The sequence below is a fragment of the Leguminivora glycinivorella genome, chromosome 11 (genome assembly GCF_023078275.1).
Source record: "Leguminivora glycinivorella isolate SPB_JAAS2020 chromosome 11, LegGlyc_1.1, whole genome shotgun sequence".
NCBI classification, from domain to species: domain Eukaryota; kingdom Metazoa; phylum Arthropoda; class Insecta; order Lepidoptera; family Tortricidae; genus Leguminivora; species Leguminivora glycinivorella.
This window is the reverse complement of record NC_062981.1, coordinates 4,637,022-4,654,999: the sequence shown is the minus strand read 5'-3', so window position 1 is coordinate 4,654,999 and position 17,978 is coordinate 4,637,022. Positions and strand designations below refer to the sequence as shown.

The following is a 17,978-nucleotide window of genomic DNA, read 5'->3' as shown; positions in this document are numbered from 1 at the left end:
GCACTAAAAGCGCTTTTTCGATAAACAAAAACTCAATATTTGCTTCATCATAATTTATGCATAGCTTATACCAGTATTCAAATTCTCTAATATAAAAGCGAAAATGCCGAAGTTACGGAATTATGAACCATAACCGAATCCTCTTTCGATACCACAATTCACGAAAGTCCAGTTAAACATTGAAGTGTATTCGTAGGCGGTTTGGCCACTTAAGAACAGATTGACCTATTTAAAGCACCTGCCGTTCGTACCTGAAACGTACTACAGTGGAACCTCGATAAGACGAAACACGTTAACACCAAATAAAATTCCATTTGCCAGTAATCTACAGCGGGCCAAATCTCGACTGGGGGGCAAATGTAACAAGTCCATTTTTTCCATGTTTTACAATGTTTGCATTACTAATTAGAGTGTCCGCCGGTTATATATGGTAGGCGTGTTCAGTGGATACATGTAAAACTCTACATCATAGTGTAATAATGGAAAAAGTGGATTTGGTACAATATCCCCCCAGTCGAGATTTGCCCTGCTATACCTTACTTTCCTTTTACTTCTTAACACGAAATTATGTAGAATTCCCGACACGCTTATCACTATTATGTCTCTATTTACCTATTTATGTGTCTCCATATTACTAGTGCCTTTGTATGCTTTTCATACGTGTTACCTCTGTAACTCGAAACTTATTTAACGCATTAATTGCCTTAACCACCGGGCGACGTAGGCGATCGCTCTGTTTGTAGTTTCTTTTCGCTACATACACACTTTTCCATGCTATGGACTACCCTCGTAGCGTCGTAGCACTCGCTGGGTCCGAATGTGTTAAGATGAACAATGACCTACTTATAATATAAGAAGGTCCGATACCCTTTAAACATAAGACGAAACCTTAGGTTTTTGGCATTTTCCTTGTCGTCTGTGATATCGAGGTTCGACTATAAGAAGGGAGTCTTTGGCGTAAGGGTAGGGTTACACTTTCTGAGCACGCAACCGCATCTTGAGTCATTGAGTCGCGAGGGGAAAATAATGTGTGTGTGTGTGGGGTTCTTGAGGTAGATGGCGGCACGGTCTATACGGATTTAGGATTTTATGAGGATTATCGACTTAAAACAGATATATTAGATCAAAGGTACATATGTCTTCGTCGATTACCATAAGGAAAAGATAGGCTGGTGTTTTTAAAAGAATAGGCTGTGAAAGCGTCCTTGTAGCAAGATGCAAAGTGGTTGGAAACGACACATATTATTAATACCTAACCGGTTTTGTAGTTTGAACACAGCTTGAAACCTTTTTTATCATCGTGTATTGATACTTCTGCCATTTTTGCGAAGCAAATCTAAGGGCCACTTGCATCAACCACATTTAACAGACATATCACCGTCACGCAGCGGACGTCTATGGAACTTCCCATACTATAAAATTTTACGAACGCTTTAACGGTGACAGATGGTTTGATGCAACGGGCCCTAAGTCTTCAAATTTATAGCGTTGTACAACATACATTGCGACAATATCTTTGTAATCCGATTTAACCCAAGGCTTATCGATTTGGATAAACTATTGCCGCATAGATTTATTTTATTACCTACCTCAAAAAAGTTAGAATTTAACCTTGCGTGCACTAAAACTTTCTGACACCAGATTTAACAATTTATATTACGAGTACATTTTGCTGAACAGGAGTACTTATAGGTGATTCAGGCAAAATTAAATAGTGCGACGAAATAGCAAAATATAGATTATATTTTGTTTCTGAGTCATGGATTTTTTCTATGTATATATATATATAAGTATGTATTTATCTATTTACCTAAGTATGTATATTTATCGTCACTTAGTACCCATTGTACAAGCTTTGCTTAGTTTGGGGCTAGGTTGATCTGTATAAGGTGTCCCCAATATTTATTTAAATAAAATAAATAAATAAATAAATATTTATTTATTTATAAATAAAATTAACAACGGGATACATTACTTAATTGACAGCTGACATAAAAAAATGTATCTACCTGAACTCTTTCCCCCGATAACTCGATTTCACGAGAATCCATGGCGAGGTATTGAAATACGCGTTGCGGAAAATCGTTACGGGCGATAATTTTGGCTTAGTTCCTTTCCATTGGTCGCGATATAATTTGTTTCATTACACATCAAACGGGCGCGGTGTCTAGTATCGCGGTTCCGCCTCATTACCCTCAACTCAACGTCACGAAGGGTTTATACAACTCTTGCCCAAAACATAACAATTTGTAATTCCCCATTCGGGTTTTTCCGCGATTTTGGGTGGGTCTTAATGGGGCTAATTTTCATTGCTGGTGTCACATTAGTTTTAATGTCGCATGAGTTATTTTAAGACATTCTTAATGGTAAGCGTGTTTAAGGCGAACTTTTTGACACGAGACTTTAGACCGACACGATACTTAGGCGCTATATTTTATGTACATATAGTTATAAAATGGTAACTAGCATAAACTTCGCCAGACACAAAGTGAATAAGCTCAGAAAACCTCATTTGCATACGTACAAAGATGGTTCCAACACAGTAAGATTAATGTTCTATCCAAACACATTAGTTACGTGATGTAAGCGCCGCCGGTCCACATTTGTCCAGCGTGCTGCTCATAAACTTGTACCCACTGCCCCTATTTATCGCTATATATCAGCCAAGTTTCCATCTCATTTACCGCCTGCCGACTGGCCTCGAATACTCACGAATAAACCCGAATTAGCAAAACGACGCGCCGCCGCGATCCTATCTACGCAATGAGATATGAAATGAAACTCACTGGTCTAAATACGACGAATAAATGCTTAGAAATGAATATTTTTAGCTAAATATTTGTGTACGTGCCGCCACGAAGCTTTGTCTCGGCGTCGGCGTCAAAGGAGATTAGGTTCGTTTACACAATTGTCGCCCCCTCGGCACGCGACCTGGGCTCGGATTACGCCACTCCGACACACTAAAACCCACTCCACGCTCTGTCACTCTAGGATCAACGGTCTTCCGAGTGTTTATAACTGTGATTGTATTAGTGCAGTGAACTAACCTATATAAAAATGGCGTGGGGATATTGGTCGGCATCGTCGGTGATGCCCGATCGCGGGCGCAGTCCGCGCCGCGCTGGGACTTCGGCGTCACACGCTCATCCTAATCCACCGACCGCTCGGGAAGTGTTAGAGACGCACGACGAGAGCATTATCCACACGGCATCTACGTCGCGGGATAGTCGCGAGCACTCCGCGTCGCCGCATTCTTCGTCAAACGGCGGACACTCGCACCACCAACACGAGGTGCGACACGCGGTGCCGGCGAGCGCGCTGTTCGGGGAGAGCTACGAGATGTCGCGGCGGCCATCTTTGGATCTCGGCTCGGTGCGGAGCGCGTTAGGCTCCTGCGGCGGCGGAGGCACGCTAAGCGCAGGATCGACGTTAACGCGTGGCGGCACACTCGCCGACTACCTGCCGCCCGCGCCGTGCCCGCACCACCACCGCGTGTACGTGGACCACCACAAGCACTACGAGCAGCCGATCCAGCCCGTGCACGTGGGAGTGGCGCACCACTCGCACTCGCACGCCTCCAGCCGCCACCACACCGACGACGAGGACGACCTAGAGCCGGCCTACGCTACAGGTACGTTCATATTCGATTTCAGTGCTTTTTACGTAACCTATTTATGACTACATTTTTCTGTTCTCTGGCCGTAAAGCGTCAAATTTCAGGCCATTGCGAACAGAAAAATAGTATCCTCGGCCAGTAAATAAGAAAGCCTTGGATCACATGTTTGTTGACTTCGGTTCCTCCTCGGCCTACAATTACATGTGATCCGAGACATTTCTTCCTTAACCTACTGAGCTAGGTACCTAATTATGTAATCTACTATTCCTAGGTCACCGACTGTGTAAATTACGCGAAAACAAACCAACACGTTGACGATATAGAATCGATTCGGTCTCTCGTTTCTGCTTGACTGATTCCTATCATTTATAACGTTGTTGAACTCCGAGTTTGCTTGTTCTGTCGGAAATTTCTTATTTTAGCAATTGGAACAATTTTCTGAAAAGATACCTTGTAGAACGGAACGGTATTGCGGGCAGTGCCCGGCGTATTTTTGCCGACTCGCTGCTACAATGCTGCTAAGAATTTGCCGCCTCGAGGTTCTAAGTGTTTCTAGCAAAATTGCGAAACTTATTTTATTGTAGCAATTTGGTCGCTAAGTGCAAGATACTTTAAAAACTATTGGTTACATTGATCTAAATTTTAGGTACCTACATGTTATATTCCTACCATGTTGTATCAAAAAAAAGTAGTAATATACCTGATATTTATGTCTAAAAACTGTTGTAACACAAGTTGGGAACAAATTAGTAATTTTGTTAATTAATTTAGGCATTAGTAAAATTACTAATTTATACAAACACAAATTAAACTGAAAACAGCTGTTTAAATGCTTTTTACTGTAAATATTAAAAATATATAACTTCGTTAAAGTTCTTTAAATTTTCATCGTAGTTAACTTTTGTAAATATGCTCAGGAGTAAAGTTACAAAGGTTATTTGAGTTAAATAAAACTTTAGTTTAGCATTTATAGTCGTTGAATAAAAAATCAAATTACGAATTAAACTCAATGGAACTTTTGAACTTTCAAAGTTAAAACAGTAACAGTTAAATACAATTTCATACATTATTTCGTTCAGAAAATGTACGTTGATTCAAATGACTGGAATGTTATATATTTTTAAATTAAAGGAAAAATGGAAAAATTCACACCTCGGACAGGACTCGAACCTGCGACTCTGGCTTTCCCGGAGCCAGCTTCGCTCCCAAATCATGCAGAAATGTCATGTCGAGCGATACTACATATTTTTTTTAAATGAAATATATATTTTTTTTTTCATTTTTCCTTTCATTTAACAATCTTGTTATATAAACTTGCGAGCCACTGTATTTTCAGGCAATACCCGTAGCCCTTTTTTATTAGCGACTATCTATCTCTCAACCTGCTGACAGACAGAAAGACAGACGGACAGCCGAGGCTTAGCAATAGCTGTTCGTCACTCTTCTAAAAAAGGGGTGACCCGACCCTCTACCATGGGTTTTCTACGTATTTTAATACGTAACTCGATATCGTAAATGTCATGGAAAATGTGGGCATTTTCAGAATTTAGGACACCCCAATTAGCGTAAGTTGTTAACAAAAATTAACTCGCTGTCAGTTTTGTGTCGACAATTAAGCATAAAATCTGTCTAAAAATTTACTTTTTTCACATTCTGAATGTAGATTATCGCTTAAAGTTTATGTAATTAACACAAAAACAATATTTTAATAGATATTTCATGCTTTATTATCTTCACAAAACTGACAGTGAGTAAATTTTTGTTAACAACTTACGGTAATTGGGGGTCCCAAATTCTGAAAATACCCATGGCGGGCGCTGTTGACTTTTCCGTCTAATGAATGTCACTTTCAATGATCTGACTGACTATCCAGTAAACGTATTCTAAAAGGTCAAACTTATGGTAGAAGCTCCCGGCAAAACAAAGTCGACAAAGTGGCGGCGATTTAATACGGAATAGGCAACTCATATCGATTTAATACACTCCCTTTGAACGTGTTTTAATTTATCAACACCAATGAAACCGGCAATGTCACTGAAAATTATTCAATTACAAGTTTTCTTATCACTATTTCTCGCGGACTGCTGACAGACAGAAAGACATACGGACAGCAGACAACCCTTCGATCTAATAAAACAGTTTAGTTTCATAACAGTTTGTTGGCAGGAATAGGCTTCCTTTCATTACATTACTGTTGTTTCTTAAACTTAGGTGCTAACGTGTCTGTATGTACAGTCTCTATGGTTATAACCTAACCACAAAGTTAAAATTTTGAGAAATAGCACGCCTAACGAAGACATTTAACTGTCCGTCGGCGGAAATAATTCGTGTATAGGCGAATTTTGGCATAGTTGTAGGGAATGGTGTTCTAATCCACATACTCAAAGTACTGATGGGTAGGGGAGGAGCTAACGGGTGGAGGGGGGTGTAAAGTTCCCTTTTTTTAGTTTTTCGCGAATAACTCTTAAACTGTGGCACATAGCAAAAAATGTTCTAAAACACAAGTAATCTTTATAAAATTCTCTACAAAAAAGTCTTATACACCTTTTTATCTAGGACCAATCGTTCATGAGATATGGAAGGGAAAAGATGTACAATAATGGAATAAACTCATTTGTTTATGAACAATACGTTTATTCTTATAGAGACGCGGTAGCGTGTCAAGCCAGGTTCAAGTAACAAAAGTAGCAAGCAGCACCGTGTGTAATATTACACGAACCGTTTGGAGCCACATTTGACCCCCTTCTAACTCATAAACTACTTCACATAAACATGTTATAATGCAACGTAAAAAGAAACCAACGCGCGTAGTAAAAGTATGATCTATAAGCGCTCCTCAATAAGCCCGGTACTAGCAGCCCGCCTTAGTGCGTTTTCACATTATCCAATCCGATATCGGATGTCGGAAGGATTTCAATGGCAAAAATCCAAGACGGCGCCTTAAATGTACGGGATATCGGTCCTACTTTCGATATCGGATCGGATAATGTGAAAACGCACTTATCCCGCGCGCGCGCGCAGCGCTTTATAAGCCACCGCGCGGCCGGCGCTCGCTCATCCCAGTCGTCCTCAAAACGTTGACGTAAGACCGCCCCACAAGGATGGGGCGCAACCAGATACAGCCCTCACAGCGCCCAGCGCGGAAGGGGCTACTCACACCCCAGCAGGGGTGTTGAACGAAATTACAGCAGCGCTCGCTCAGTTTGTCTCGCGCAGCGATCCGATCACATTGTAGCTGACTTGACGAGCAAAGCATCACGACCGCCCAGTATTGCTTTGATGGGATAAATTCATAAATAAAATTCCTAACTATCTTCCGTCTCTACTTCGATGGGAGCTCCGTTAGTGCATGCTCCCGAGCATACACCACAGACACTGGATCAGGCAATTCCTGCTTTTCGGCAGCCGCATTGCACCCCACACCCAGTCTTGCATAGGCAAAATATAGTTTTGAGAATGGAGTCAGGTGCCACTGGATCGTTGGTTCGTGATGCTTTGCTCGTCAAGTCAGCTACAATGTGATCGGATCGCTGCGCGAGACAAACTGAGCGAGCGCTGCTGTAATGTCTTTCAACACCCCTGCTGGGGTGTGAGTAGCCCCTTCCGCGCTGGGCGCTGTGAGGGCTGTATCTGGTCGCGCCCCATCCTTGTGGGGCGGTCTTACGTCAACGTTTTGAGGACGACTGGGATGAGCGAGCGCCGGCCGCGCGGTGGCTTATAAAGGGCTGCGCGCACGCGCGGGGTAAGTGCGTTTTTACATTATCCGATCCGATATCGGAAGTAGGATCGATATCCCGTACATTTAAGGCGCCGTCTTGGATTTTTGCCTTTGAAATCCTTCCGACATCCGATATCGGATCGGATAATGTGAAAACGCACTAAGGCGGGCTGCTAGTACCGGGCTTATTGAGGAGCGCTTATAGCTCATACTTTTACTACGCGCGTTGGTTTCTTTTTACGTTGCATTATAACACGTTTATGTGAAATAGTTTTTGAGTTAGAAGGGGGTCAAATGTGGCTCCAAACGGTTCGTGTAATATTACACACGGTGCTGCTTGCTACTTTTGTTACTTGAACCTGGCTTGACACGCTACCGCGTCTCTATAAGAATAAACGTATTGTTCATAAACAAATGAGTTTATTCCTTTATTGTCCATCTTTTCCCTTCCATATCTCATGAACGATTGGTCCCAGATAAAAAGTGTATAAGACTTTTTTGTAGAGAATTTTATGAAGATTACTTGTGTTTCAGAACATTTTTTGCTATGTGCCACAGTTTAAGAGTTATTTGCGAAAAACTAAAAAAAGGGACCTTTACACCCCCCTCCATCCGTTAGCTCCTCCCCTACCCATCAGTACTTTGAGTATGTGGATTAGAACACCATTCCCTACAACTATGCCAAAATTCGCCTATACACGAATTATTTCCCGCGAGATAGGCTTCATTGAGTGTGCTAAAAACCCCCGACCGCGACATAGTGGACCGATTTTCATGAAACATGGCTAAGAACACTCCCGACTAATTCAGCTTTTAAACAAAAAAAAACTAAATCTAAATTGGTTCATCCATTCGGGAGCTACGATGTCACAGACAGACACACACACAAACAGACAGACAGACAGACAGACACGTCAAACTTATAACACCGTTTTTGCGTAGGGGTTAAAAAGGGGTGACTCGGGCAAAACAAACGCTTACCGGCAAGTGTAGTCATTACAACGACGTTGTGTAAAGTAGGGCGTGTGAACTCCGCCCGACGCGGCGATGGCTGGATTGATAGCACTTGTTGTTATTGTCTGTGACGATTAATTACTTTAGTCACAGTGTAGTAAAGAGTACTATCGTATAGTATGGCCACTCCCGCTGAAAGTGCCGCCTACCCGCTCTCGGTTACCTCACAGTTAACTCCTGTCAAAAACGCGACCAACACGGGAAGCATGGTCGCGCGATAGACGATAAAATATCAGGCCGTCCCTATCGCACTTACAAATAGTGCGATAGGGACGGCCTGCTATTTTATCGTCTATCGCGCGACCATGCTTCCCGTGCTGTTGACCTGTCATATCTCACTGATACAAGCGTGGTACGCGTTCACCTACACGAGCTTAGATTGTGCGTAGGAACGCGCCTTCATATTTGATCGCCATTGTCCGAGGTGTGCTTTAGTGTAATAGTCTTTCAATTATGTCTTTATTTTAAAACCTAAAAGGAAATAAAATACACCAAAGAAAAAGCGACCAACGGTCATGTTCAGTTGTGGTTTTTCTTCTTGGCAGGATGTTTTATGTAGTAGAGTAAAAACATTTTATAAAAATCATAAAATAATCCCATTTATTCCGTAGTTAAATGGTTTAAGTAATAAAACTATTTTAACTGTATAGCGCATAGCATATAATTTGTTAAGTAACTCAAATAACCTTCATAATGTTACTCCAGAGCATATTTACGAAGTTTTAAATACGAATTGAACGTTAACTTATATTTGCCGAAAGTTTAAACAACTGAAATTAAGTTTTATGTTTTTTATCGTCTTATTTAGAGTAATCAGTTAAAGACTTAAAATGACTGCTCGTTAATGTTGGTGCTTAGTCTGATGCTAATAGCTTATGATCATTCTGTAGCGGTGGATCTTCTTATCCATCACACAAATATTTCATAAAACAGTAAAATACAGATAAGTGATTAAAAAACGGCACGTATTTAACCGGGCGACTAAATAACCATAGAAATGGGTATCAAATATAATAGTTTGGCGACTAAAATGGGGCCTCAAATTATTTCAATATGAGGTAGCATTTTAATGTCATTACGGCTACGGTTTATTCAGACGCGAGTACCAACTATTTATTTGGCAACTGAATTATTATATTGGAAACAATTTAAGAGAGACAGTTTAATAGGAAAACGGCTATCTATTAATATAAAATATACAGTTCTTTTAAAATATTTATATAGCAAATTAACATAAAAAGTACATTTAAAATTTATACATCGGCACTCATCACATGAGCTGTCATTTTAATAAAAAAAAGGATTCTTATAAAATATAATGGTCGACAAAATATTGTACTTATAGGTATGAAATTAGGTGTTTGGGAGTGCTGGCAACTTCGTCTCTATACAATGAATTTAACTTTTCATGACGTTTACTCTATCGAATCTAAGGCCGGTCTTACGTAGTCTTAACGTCACTCTGAAAGATTCATTTTTTTGGCAGGAAAACCTTACTCAGAATATGCCTTGGCATAAATAGTTCCGCAGATTTTATAATATCCAATCTTATGCTGGCATAATGTTAATGAGCAAAATAATCTTCTAAATTAAGAGTACTTCCGTAGATTTTTGTTTGCATAATGTTTAGGCAGTAAAAAGTTGTCCATCTTCTTCCTATTTCTGTTTTGATAGCGAGTCTCGTGTGTTGGGGATGCAAGATACCTAACACTCCTCCTCGCTTCGCTCGTCGTCGTACCTAACGGTGCCTCTGGGACTGTATTTCATTTCCTTTTTGCTATCGTTGTTTTGTTCATACAAAGTACCTAAGAATTATGCCATAGCAAATTTGGTAGGACTTATATTCTACTAAAAAACACTTTTCTGCTAGCAGAAAATAATTCTGCTCCTATACCTCTAATATTATACTATACGATTAACACGGTACTTTTTTTTTAAATGCCATGTCGGTGGTAAACAAGCATACGATCGGCCTGATGGAAAGTGGTCACCGTAACCTATGGACGCCTGCTACTCAAGGGGTATCATATGCGCGTTACCGACCCATTAGAAGCTTATACACTCCTTTTTGCTGTGTATTTATTATAAAATGATTTGGTACGCGTTCCCTTATAGAGATATTTAAATACTACTCGTGGTTTACGCGTCGCAAATACGATGTTTGAATAGAATAAGTAGAATAGAATAGAATAAACATTTATTCGTGAACACAGGCAAGACAAAATACACATAATAACAAGACGGAAAGGAATGAAGTGCCACGAAATGGCCTCATCTCAGCGTGTTGCTGGTGACTTCCAGCGCTGATTTTCCGATGGGACCATCGTTTCCATAAAGAAACGATTTTATATGTTTTTTTTTTTAAACCTACTTCCCTGTAATTTTTTTAGTTGCCTCCGCAATTTAAATACTAGTTTAAACGATGAGCTAAGTATAATTATTTAGGTGCTAACATCTATATGACTACAAATATTAAAAATCTTACGCTTTACAATACTAGGTGCCAATTATTATTTTAGTCGCCAAAGAATTGTTTAATGTTCCTCGGCAATATTTTTGTCGCTTGAAATTTGCTGCCGTTTTTTCAATAATAATGATGCTTAATATTTGAGGCTCATATATTTTTTTTGTCGCCACAATATTAAAACACAGCCAAATTATATTATTGTATGCCCGACTTAACTTCCCGTTTAATATTTTAGTTGCCCGGTTAATTATATGCCTTAAAAAACTTGCCAAGAAAACGATACAATTACTTAGCTTAAGGCCGGTTTTAGTGTCATGCGGACCGTCCGCGCGGAACGGTCGGCGCGACCAATTTGTATGAAGTTGATGTTGTCGTCCGCGCGGAGCGGTCGGCGCGACCAATTTGTATGAAGTTGATGTTGTCGTCCGCGCGGAGCGGTCGGCGCGACCAATTTGTATGAAGTTGATGTTGTCGTCCGCGCGGACAGTCCGCGCCACTCTAAAACGCTTTCTGAAGTTAACACATATTAGTCCAGTGCGGATCGCTCCGCGCGGTCGGTCCGTGTGACACTAAAAACAGCCTTAAAGGAAGCATAAACTCTTCAAAACTAGTCTTTCAATTTAACATAGATACGAATGTTTCACTTTACTGTCAGAGGAACTTTTAAAAAAAAGCGGCCGCGTCCTCGACCTCAGTTGCCTCTTAACGATCAAATCCCTTATAATGAACTGATGAATGAATGGACCGACCTGCAGCGAATGTAATTACTCGTCCCATTCACCCGCTCACTCGCAAGTGAAGGTACGGGGCTATTACAATCGCTAACCGAGACAAGTTCCTAGGCTAACCAGTTTAAGGGCATTAACAGATAAAGTATAATTGTAAGCATATTGCCCGTGTGGTAACGGATTAAGAATTTCACCACCCTCTTTCTTCACGGGTGTGTCATAGAAGTCGACTGTGGCATATTGGCTTAATTGTGTCGTAGGTGAAAGGCTGGCAAGTCTCGCAACCTATCACAGCAATGTCACAGTTTCGTTTTCTTTCAATCCCTTAACGCCAAGAGTGACACTGAAACTTGAGTAGTTTCAAACGTGGCAGGCGTTTACAGTCGTGTTTGTATGTATGAATGTATGTATGTAAATATTTCAAAATCTAATCTGACATTGTCCTATTCGGCATCGGATGTAGAAATTCATAAAATTCGATGAAGTTGAATGTTTAAGTCTTTCGTCGTTTTGCCAAATGCAATCCCGTTGCGAGCGTCGAGCGCTTAGCACCCAACTGAATTCAAAATCAAATGGCGTCCATACTTAACACATTCACTGCCTCTGACCCGATATCGGGTTCCTCTGTTCGTTCCGCTTTTCGCTACAAGCGGATTGCTACGCTCGTAGCGCGTATAACGCGTAGCACTGAATGGGCTAAAGGCCCCTTTACACTGGCAATTCTAACTGTTCGACGACAAGCGACCGTAACACAAGGCCACCGCTCGCCCGGAAATATCGTCCCATTTTAAACTGAATGTACCCGTATTCTTGCTTTTAGCATAAAAAAAGAACTTTTTATTTTTTCACATTGAAACACTTACGTGGTTTTAAATTAGTGTTTTTTAAGTTCGTGCCCGGGAAAATTTTAGTATGCAGTTTCAGTTTAAAGCTGAAACGTGCTGTAGGATTAATTATTTTAACGCACGCATATGGCACAAATTTGTCCGTCTTGGACTTAGGTGCCATTTTGAACACAAAGAAACTTTTAACCTTAAACATTTACGAGTACGAAGTGCCAAGTCGAATTCAAATGTGAAATCATGATTTTGTGACTTAGGTTTTTGTTGGTATTTATATCAATGATTTATCATACGAAAAATCTAAAAATCTGTTGTAATAATCGCGCCGCAGACATGATTTACGCCTTGTTCATAAAATATTAAAGTTGTTTAATTTCAGTAATCTTTTTTAAACTGCAAGTTCACCTTCATCTGAGGGCTAAGTAAAAGCATAGATGCGACACAAAGGCACCTCGCGACACGGCCGCCCCTACGGCCTAGATTCGTTCACTCACCCATTCACTCAACCATTCACCTGACAGATTATAAATAAAAGTGCAGCGATGTGCGACTTAGGCGGGTTAAAGCCGTTTGACGTTTAAATGACGAGCTTCAACTGTTTTCGAGCGAATGGAATGAATGAATAATGATGCAACTGACATCAATTATATTTAATGAATTAACTATATATATATTGTCACGGTATTTATTTATTCAGTGTACAAAAGACATGTCCTATCGCTCCTTAAAACCCCAAACCTCAAAATTCGGAATAAAAAATATACTAAATTACTTTAGTTTTAAAAGCGGACCCCAGACTCTCATGAGTCGTTGTGAAAGCCAGGATAACGCTAGGAGGATGATGATGACTAAAATACAATAAATTAATCACCCTTGCAATATAAAATCTAAATGTGCTGTAAAGGGTTAGGTAATGTTCAATAATTATAGTTTTAGTTACATGTAATAAGTTCGTGTGTTAGAAAAATTAAACTACCCCCTGTAGCGTTATGAAAAATTATGTTATTAAAAAGCGTGTAGCGTGCTTATCCTCATGTTACCTTCGCAAACTCACATATTCTCATTATAATCACTGAATATACGACTTTTCTGTATGGTTTTAAAGTCAATTTCTCGTAAAATTTAAGTTTTGTTACGACTAAGTGAAAGTTATACTTAATAGTTAAATTAATCTTAGTGGGCCATTAACATGAACTTGTCACTTGCCGCATATCCAACATGCCATTTTCACACACACCATAGCAATTTAAACGCAGCTGTCTCTGTCACACTTATATGGAAGAGTGATAAAAACAAAAGGTTTCGTTGTCGTAGCGAAAGCATTAGACAATTTCTCAGTAGTCTGTACTCGTTTTTTTATGTGACTGTAAGGTGCTTATAAAATATGAATGAAGTTAGTTATGAGCTGAAAGCACGGCCGTAGGATACTATTAAGATAACCAGGCCCTTGGTTTATGTAACTATTGTTGGGTTTTTGCCCTTTTGATAAATGCCACTGCTGTTATTTTGGTTCAACTTTTAGAAACATTTGTACCAGGGGTGCCTTTTAAGTTGTGTCGTTTGGAAAAACTAAAGACAGGTTTAATGTTAAATGGTATTTATTGTTTTTCAAAGTAGTCACCGTGATACGCAATACACTTTTTCATTCGATCGAACCAATTTTCGAAACACTTATTCCATTCTCCAAAATGGCGGTTTTATATGCCTCAACCGCTTCTTCAGGCGTCTGGTACCGTTGACCACGAAGTTTTTGTTTGATTTTTGGAAAAGTAAAGAAATCATTAGGGCTTAAGTCTGGACTGTAAGGCGGGTGTTCCAGATTTTCGACGCTTTTCTCTTTTAAAAACGCAACTGTCTGCTGGGCGGTGTGTGAGCTCGCATTATCGTGGTGCAGTACTATACGACGCCTTGGGTTATTTTTTCGGAGCTCGCCGATAACTTCTGGCAAACAGACAGTGGTATACCAATTAGCGTTAACTGTTTTACGATCTGCTAGCACGATGGTGGCAACGTGGCCACTTTTCGCTACAAACGTGGCGACCATTTTTTTCGAAGTGCTCCGTGAGCGTATTACTTTGGTCGGTTTTAGCTCGTCTTGGAACACCCACACAGTCGACTGCTGTTTAGAATCCGGATCGTAAGCATATATCCAAGATTCGTCACCACTGACAATGTCATAAACGTGTTTAGAGTTTCCTCGGTTGAATTGCCGCAGCGTTTTGCGACACCATCTAACGCGAGCCGTTTTTTGGTCTTCACTAAGTAAATGTGGTATCCAACGTGAGATCAATTTTTTTACGCCTAAGTGATCATGCAAAATTTTTTGAACACTAGTCCCTGAAATGCCTAGTGAAGCTTCTATCTCACGGTATGTCGCATGGCGATCTTCGGTGATCAGGGTCCGTACAGCGTCAATGTTCTCCTGGGTTACGGCTGTTTTTGGCCGACCTTCACGATGCCTATCACTAAGACTAGAGCAACCACGTTGAAATTCCAAATACCAACGTTCCACAGTCCGGAGACATGGTGCTTCATTATTAAAAACCGTAGTCAACTCTTCAAAGCATTGAAGACGTGTTAAACCCCTTTTGAAGTTGTAAAAAATTATCGCACGTAAATTTTCCTTCGAAATTTCCATTTTCACAGCTGACTTGTAAACTTTGAATCGACGCTATTCTAAAACGGTTCGCCCGATCTCGAGTCATTCTTTTGTTTTCGAATTCTAAATTCAAATATTTTAAGTTGATATTAGTTTTTTTTTTTTTAATAATCACGGGAGGTTTGCAAACGACAGAACTTAAAAGGCAGCCCTCGTAGAGTGACGTACTCGTACTATATATATATATATATATATATATATATTTTATCTAGCCTATAATGGTGTCCCACTGCTGGGCAAAGGCCTCTCCCCTTAACCTCCATGACTCCCGGTTTAGTGCCTCTTCCGGCCAGTTGGTGAGGAAGGTGTCTAGGTCATCCCTCCATCTTCTTCTGGGCCTGCCGCGTCCGCGCTCTATTTGTGGCATCCATTTGGTGGCTACACTAGCCCATCTGTCAGGATGCATGCGGCAGACGTGACCAGCCCAGTCCCATTTGAGCCTGGCAGTCCTCTCGCCGACGTCGGCAATGCGGGTTTTTGAACCCAGCGTGGTGTTCCGGATACGATCGGTCCTCTTCACACCTAGAATACTACGCTCAATAGCTCGTTGGCAAACCTTCAATTTGGACTTCTGACTCTCTGTAAGTGACCACGTTTGAGCACCGTAAGTCAGGACGGGCAGGATACACGTGTCGACGAGTTTTCGCTTCAGTGACAATGGAAGGTTACCCTTCATTAGTTCTTTCATGGACCAGTAGCTCTTCCAGGCATTTTCGACACGGCGCTCAATTTCTTTGTCTTGCCTGTTGCTGAAAGAGACTAACTGGCCCAGGTAGATGTACTCGTCAACGTAGTGTATGGGCTGACTATATATAATTAATATAATTTTGAAGGATTGTTATTTAGTTATATAGAGGTATGTTAGGGGTATAGAACGCGATTCAAATACCGTTTCTGATTGTTATCCAGTGTTTTTATCCCGGTAAATATAAAACAATTGAGTGTAGCATATTAGGTGTAAAATTAATGGATCGTATCCGGAACACGACGCTGCGCTCCAAGACAAAAATTGTCGATGAGGCTCGGAAAGCGGCCAAGCTAAAGTGGGACTGGGCTGGACACGTCTGTCGCATGCCGGGTGAGTTGTGGGCAAGATCGCCACAGAGTGGCAGTGGCAACCCGGCCTAACGCGAGGATCTGGCAGACCCCGCCGGCGATGGCGGGACGACTTGGATCGCTTCTTGCGACTTGGAAACTGCCCAAGATCGGGAAGATTGGAAAAAGAGGGGGAGGCCTTTGCCCAGCAGTGGGACATAACACGCTCCCAATAATAATTAATAAATATAAAACTAGAGTAGGTAAGTGCGTTTTCACATTATCCGATCCGATATCCCATACATTACAGGCGCCATCTTGGATTTTATCTATTAAAATCCTTCCGACATCCGATATCGGATCGGATACTGTGAAAACAGACTAACAAACAACCTTAATTTCATTTTAATAAGAACACCAACAATATAGTACATTACGATGCAAGTGCGTAAAAAAGGAAGTTCGAAACGAGTGGCGATAAATTAAAACACGACCGAAGGGAGTGTTTTAAATAGACACGAGTTACGAATTTCCTTTTCGCACGTGTATCGTACGACGTTTTTCAGTACAGATGGCACTCCGAAGTTTCGACCTGGCGTATAATGAACCACTTCTCGCACTAGTGCGTAAAAAAAACACCATCTGTACTGAAAAAGATGTTAAAGGTCGATGAAGACATTTGACAAAATGTATTCCTTGAGATATTTTCTCAACTGACCTTATGACTTTCCACTGCCCAGGGAATCAACTAACTACAACGACATTGCCAATGTGCCTTTCGATGACCTTTACTGAAACTTGCTTAAGCATTGCTCTAATATTCATGCCAATTCGAACTTATACAATGAATAATGCTAGTCACTTTGCGATAACAAGCGCTGATACTCGATCGATGCTTCTGAAATTTGAGTATTGCACTCCAAAACATCTGTTGATGTCAAATGCGACTTATGCGACGTTTTAGCAAAGAAAAACGTTTTAAATTACACAGATATAATAAAGAAGGAGATCGGACATGCCCACGGTGGGCTGGATGGCTGGAATACGTCTGTTGCAAGTTTTTGAATCACACAAAGCACACAAACACTTGTAGATGGACGCTCTTATCACGCAATACACGCGCATCATTTCCATGTCTGTGTACGTACACTGTGCGTACGACTAGCGAGTCGTGCCATCAACTCATCACGCACGCCAACAACAACAGTATGCTCAATGAGCTAACAAATGCGACACGTCCAGTGGTGGCTTGTCCGTCTTCTAATATTATATGCTCTGAGCTTTATGGTAAAAATGCATGATACCTTTTTAACCCCCGACGCAAAAACGACGGGGTGTTATAAGTTTGACATGTCTGTCTGTCTGTTTGTCTGTATGTCTGTGTGTGTGTTTGTCTGTAGCACAGTAGCTCCCGAACGGATGAACCGATTTAGATTTAGATTTTTTGTCTGAAAGCTCAGTTAGTCGGGAGTGTTCTTAGCCATGTTTCATGAAAATCGGTCCACTATGTCGGGGGATTTTCCAAAATTTTTGTTTTTAAAGGGTACATCACTCTTGATTGATATCAGTGTAAGTTCGAATGGGCCTAGTTCTCTCCAAATAAATTCAACAATTCTAGACATTTTTACGACGCCATTTTTTAAAGTAGATATGAATCAAGTATTTAAGATCGTTTAATTTAAATTTGAAAGTGCTCTCCCCTTTAAGCGAGAAAGAATCTTGACAAATAGTAGGTATAATTTCTCGAGCCGAAGCGACTCGCTGGCGGCCGGTTGATTCAATTTCACCCCTATAATATTTCATCGTTAGGGGTGCCGCCTAAATAATTAGGTAAATATTAAATTTTATTTTAAGGTTTTTTTTATGGGTTTGGGTAATGGTTTATGAATTGGTGGGTGA

The 17,978-nt window shown here is 40.7% G+C and overlaps 1 protein-coding gene across 5 annotated transcripts in view; it reads left to right on the top strand.

Moving 5' to 3' along the window:
* The window catches only part of LOC125230890 (atypical protein kinase C), a 408,150-nt gene that overhangs the window by 226,001 nt on the left and 164,171 nt on the right, over positions 1-17,978 (top strand). Inside the window, exon 1 of one of the 5 annotated variants that reach the window (XM_048136149.1) lies at positions 2,946-3,631. The exons of the other annotated variants lie outside the window; for them this stretch is intronic. Coding sequence (XP_047992106.1) covers positions 3,058-3,631 — 574 coding nt within the window. The 5' untranslated portion in view covers positions 2,946-3,057. Of the gene's footprint in view, positions 1-2,945; positions 3,632-17,978 lie in introns of those variants that run through there. 5 annotated transcript variants of the gene reach the window in all.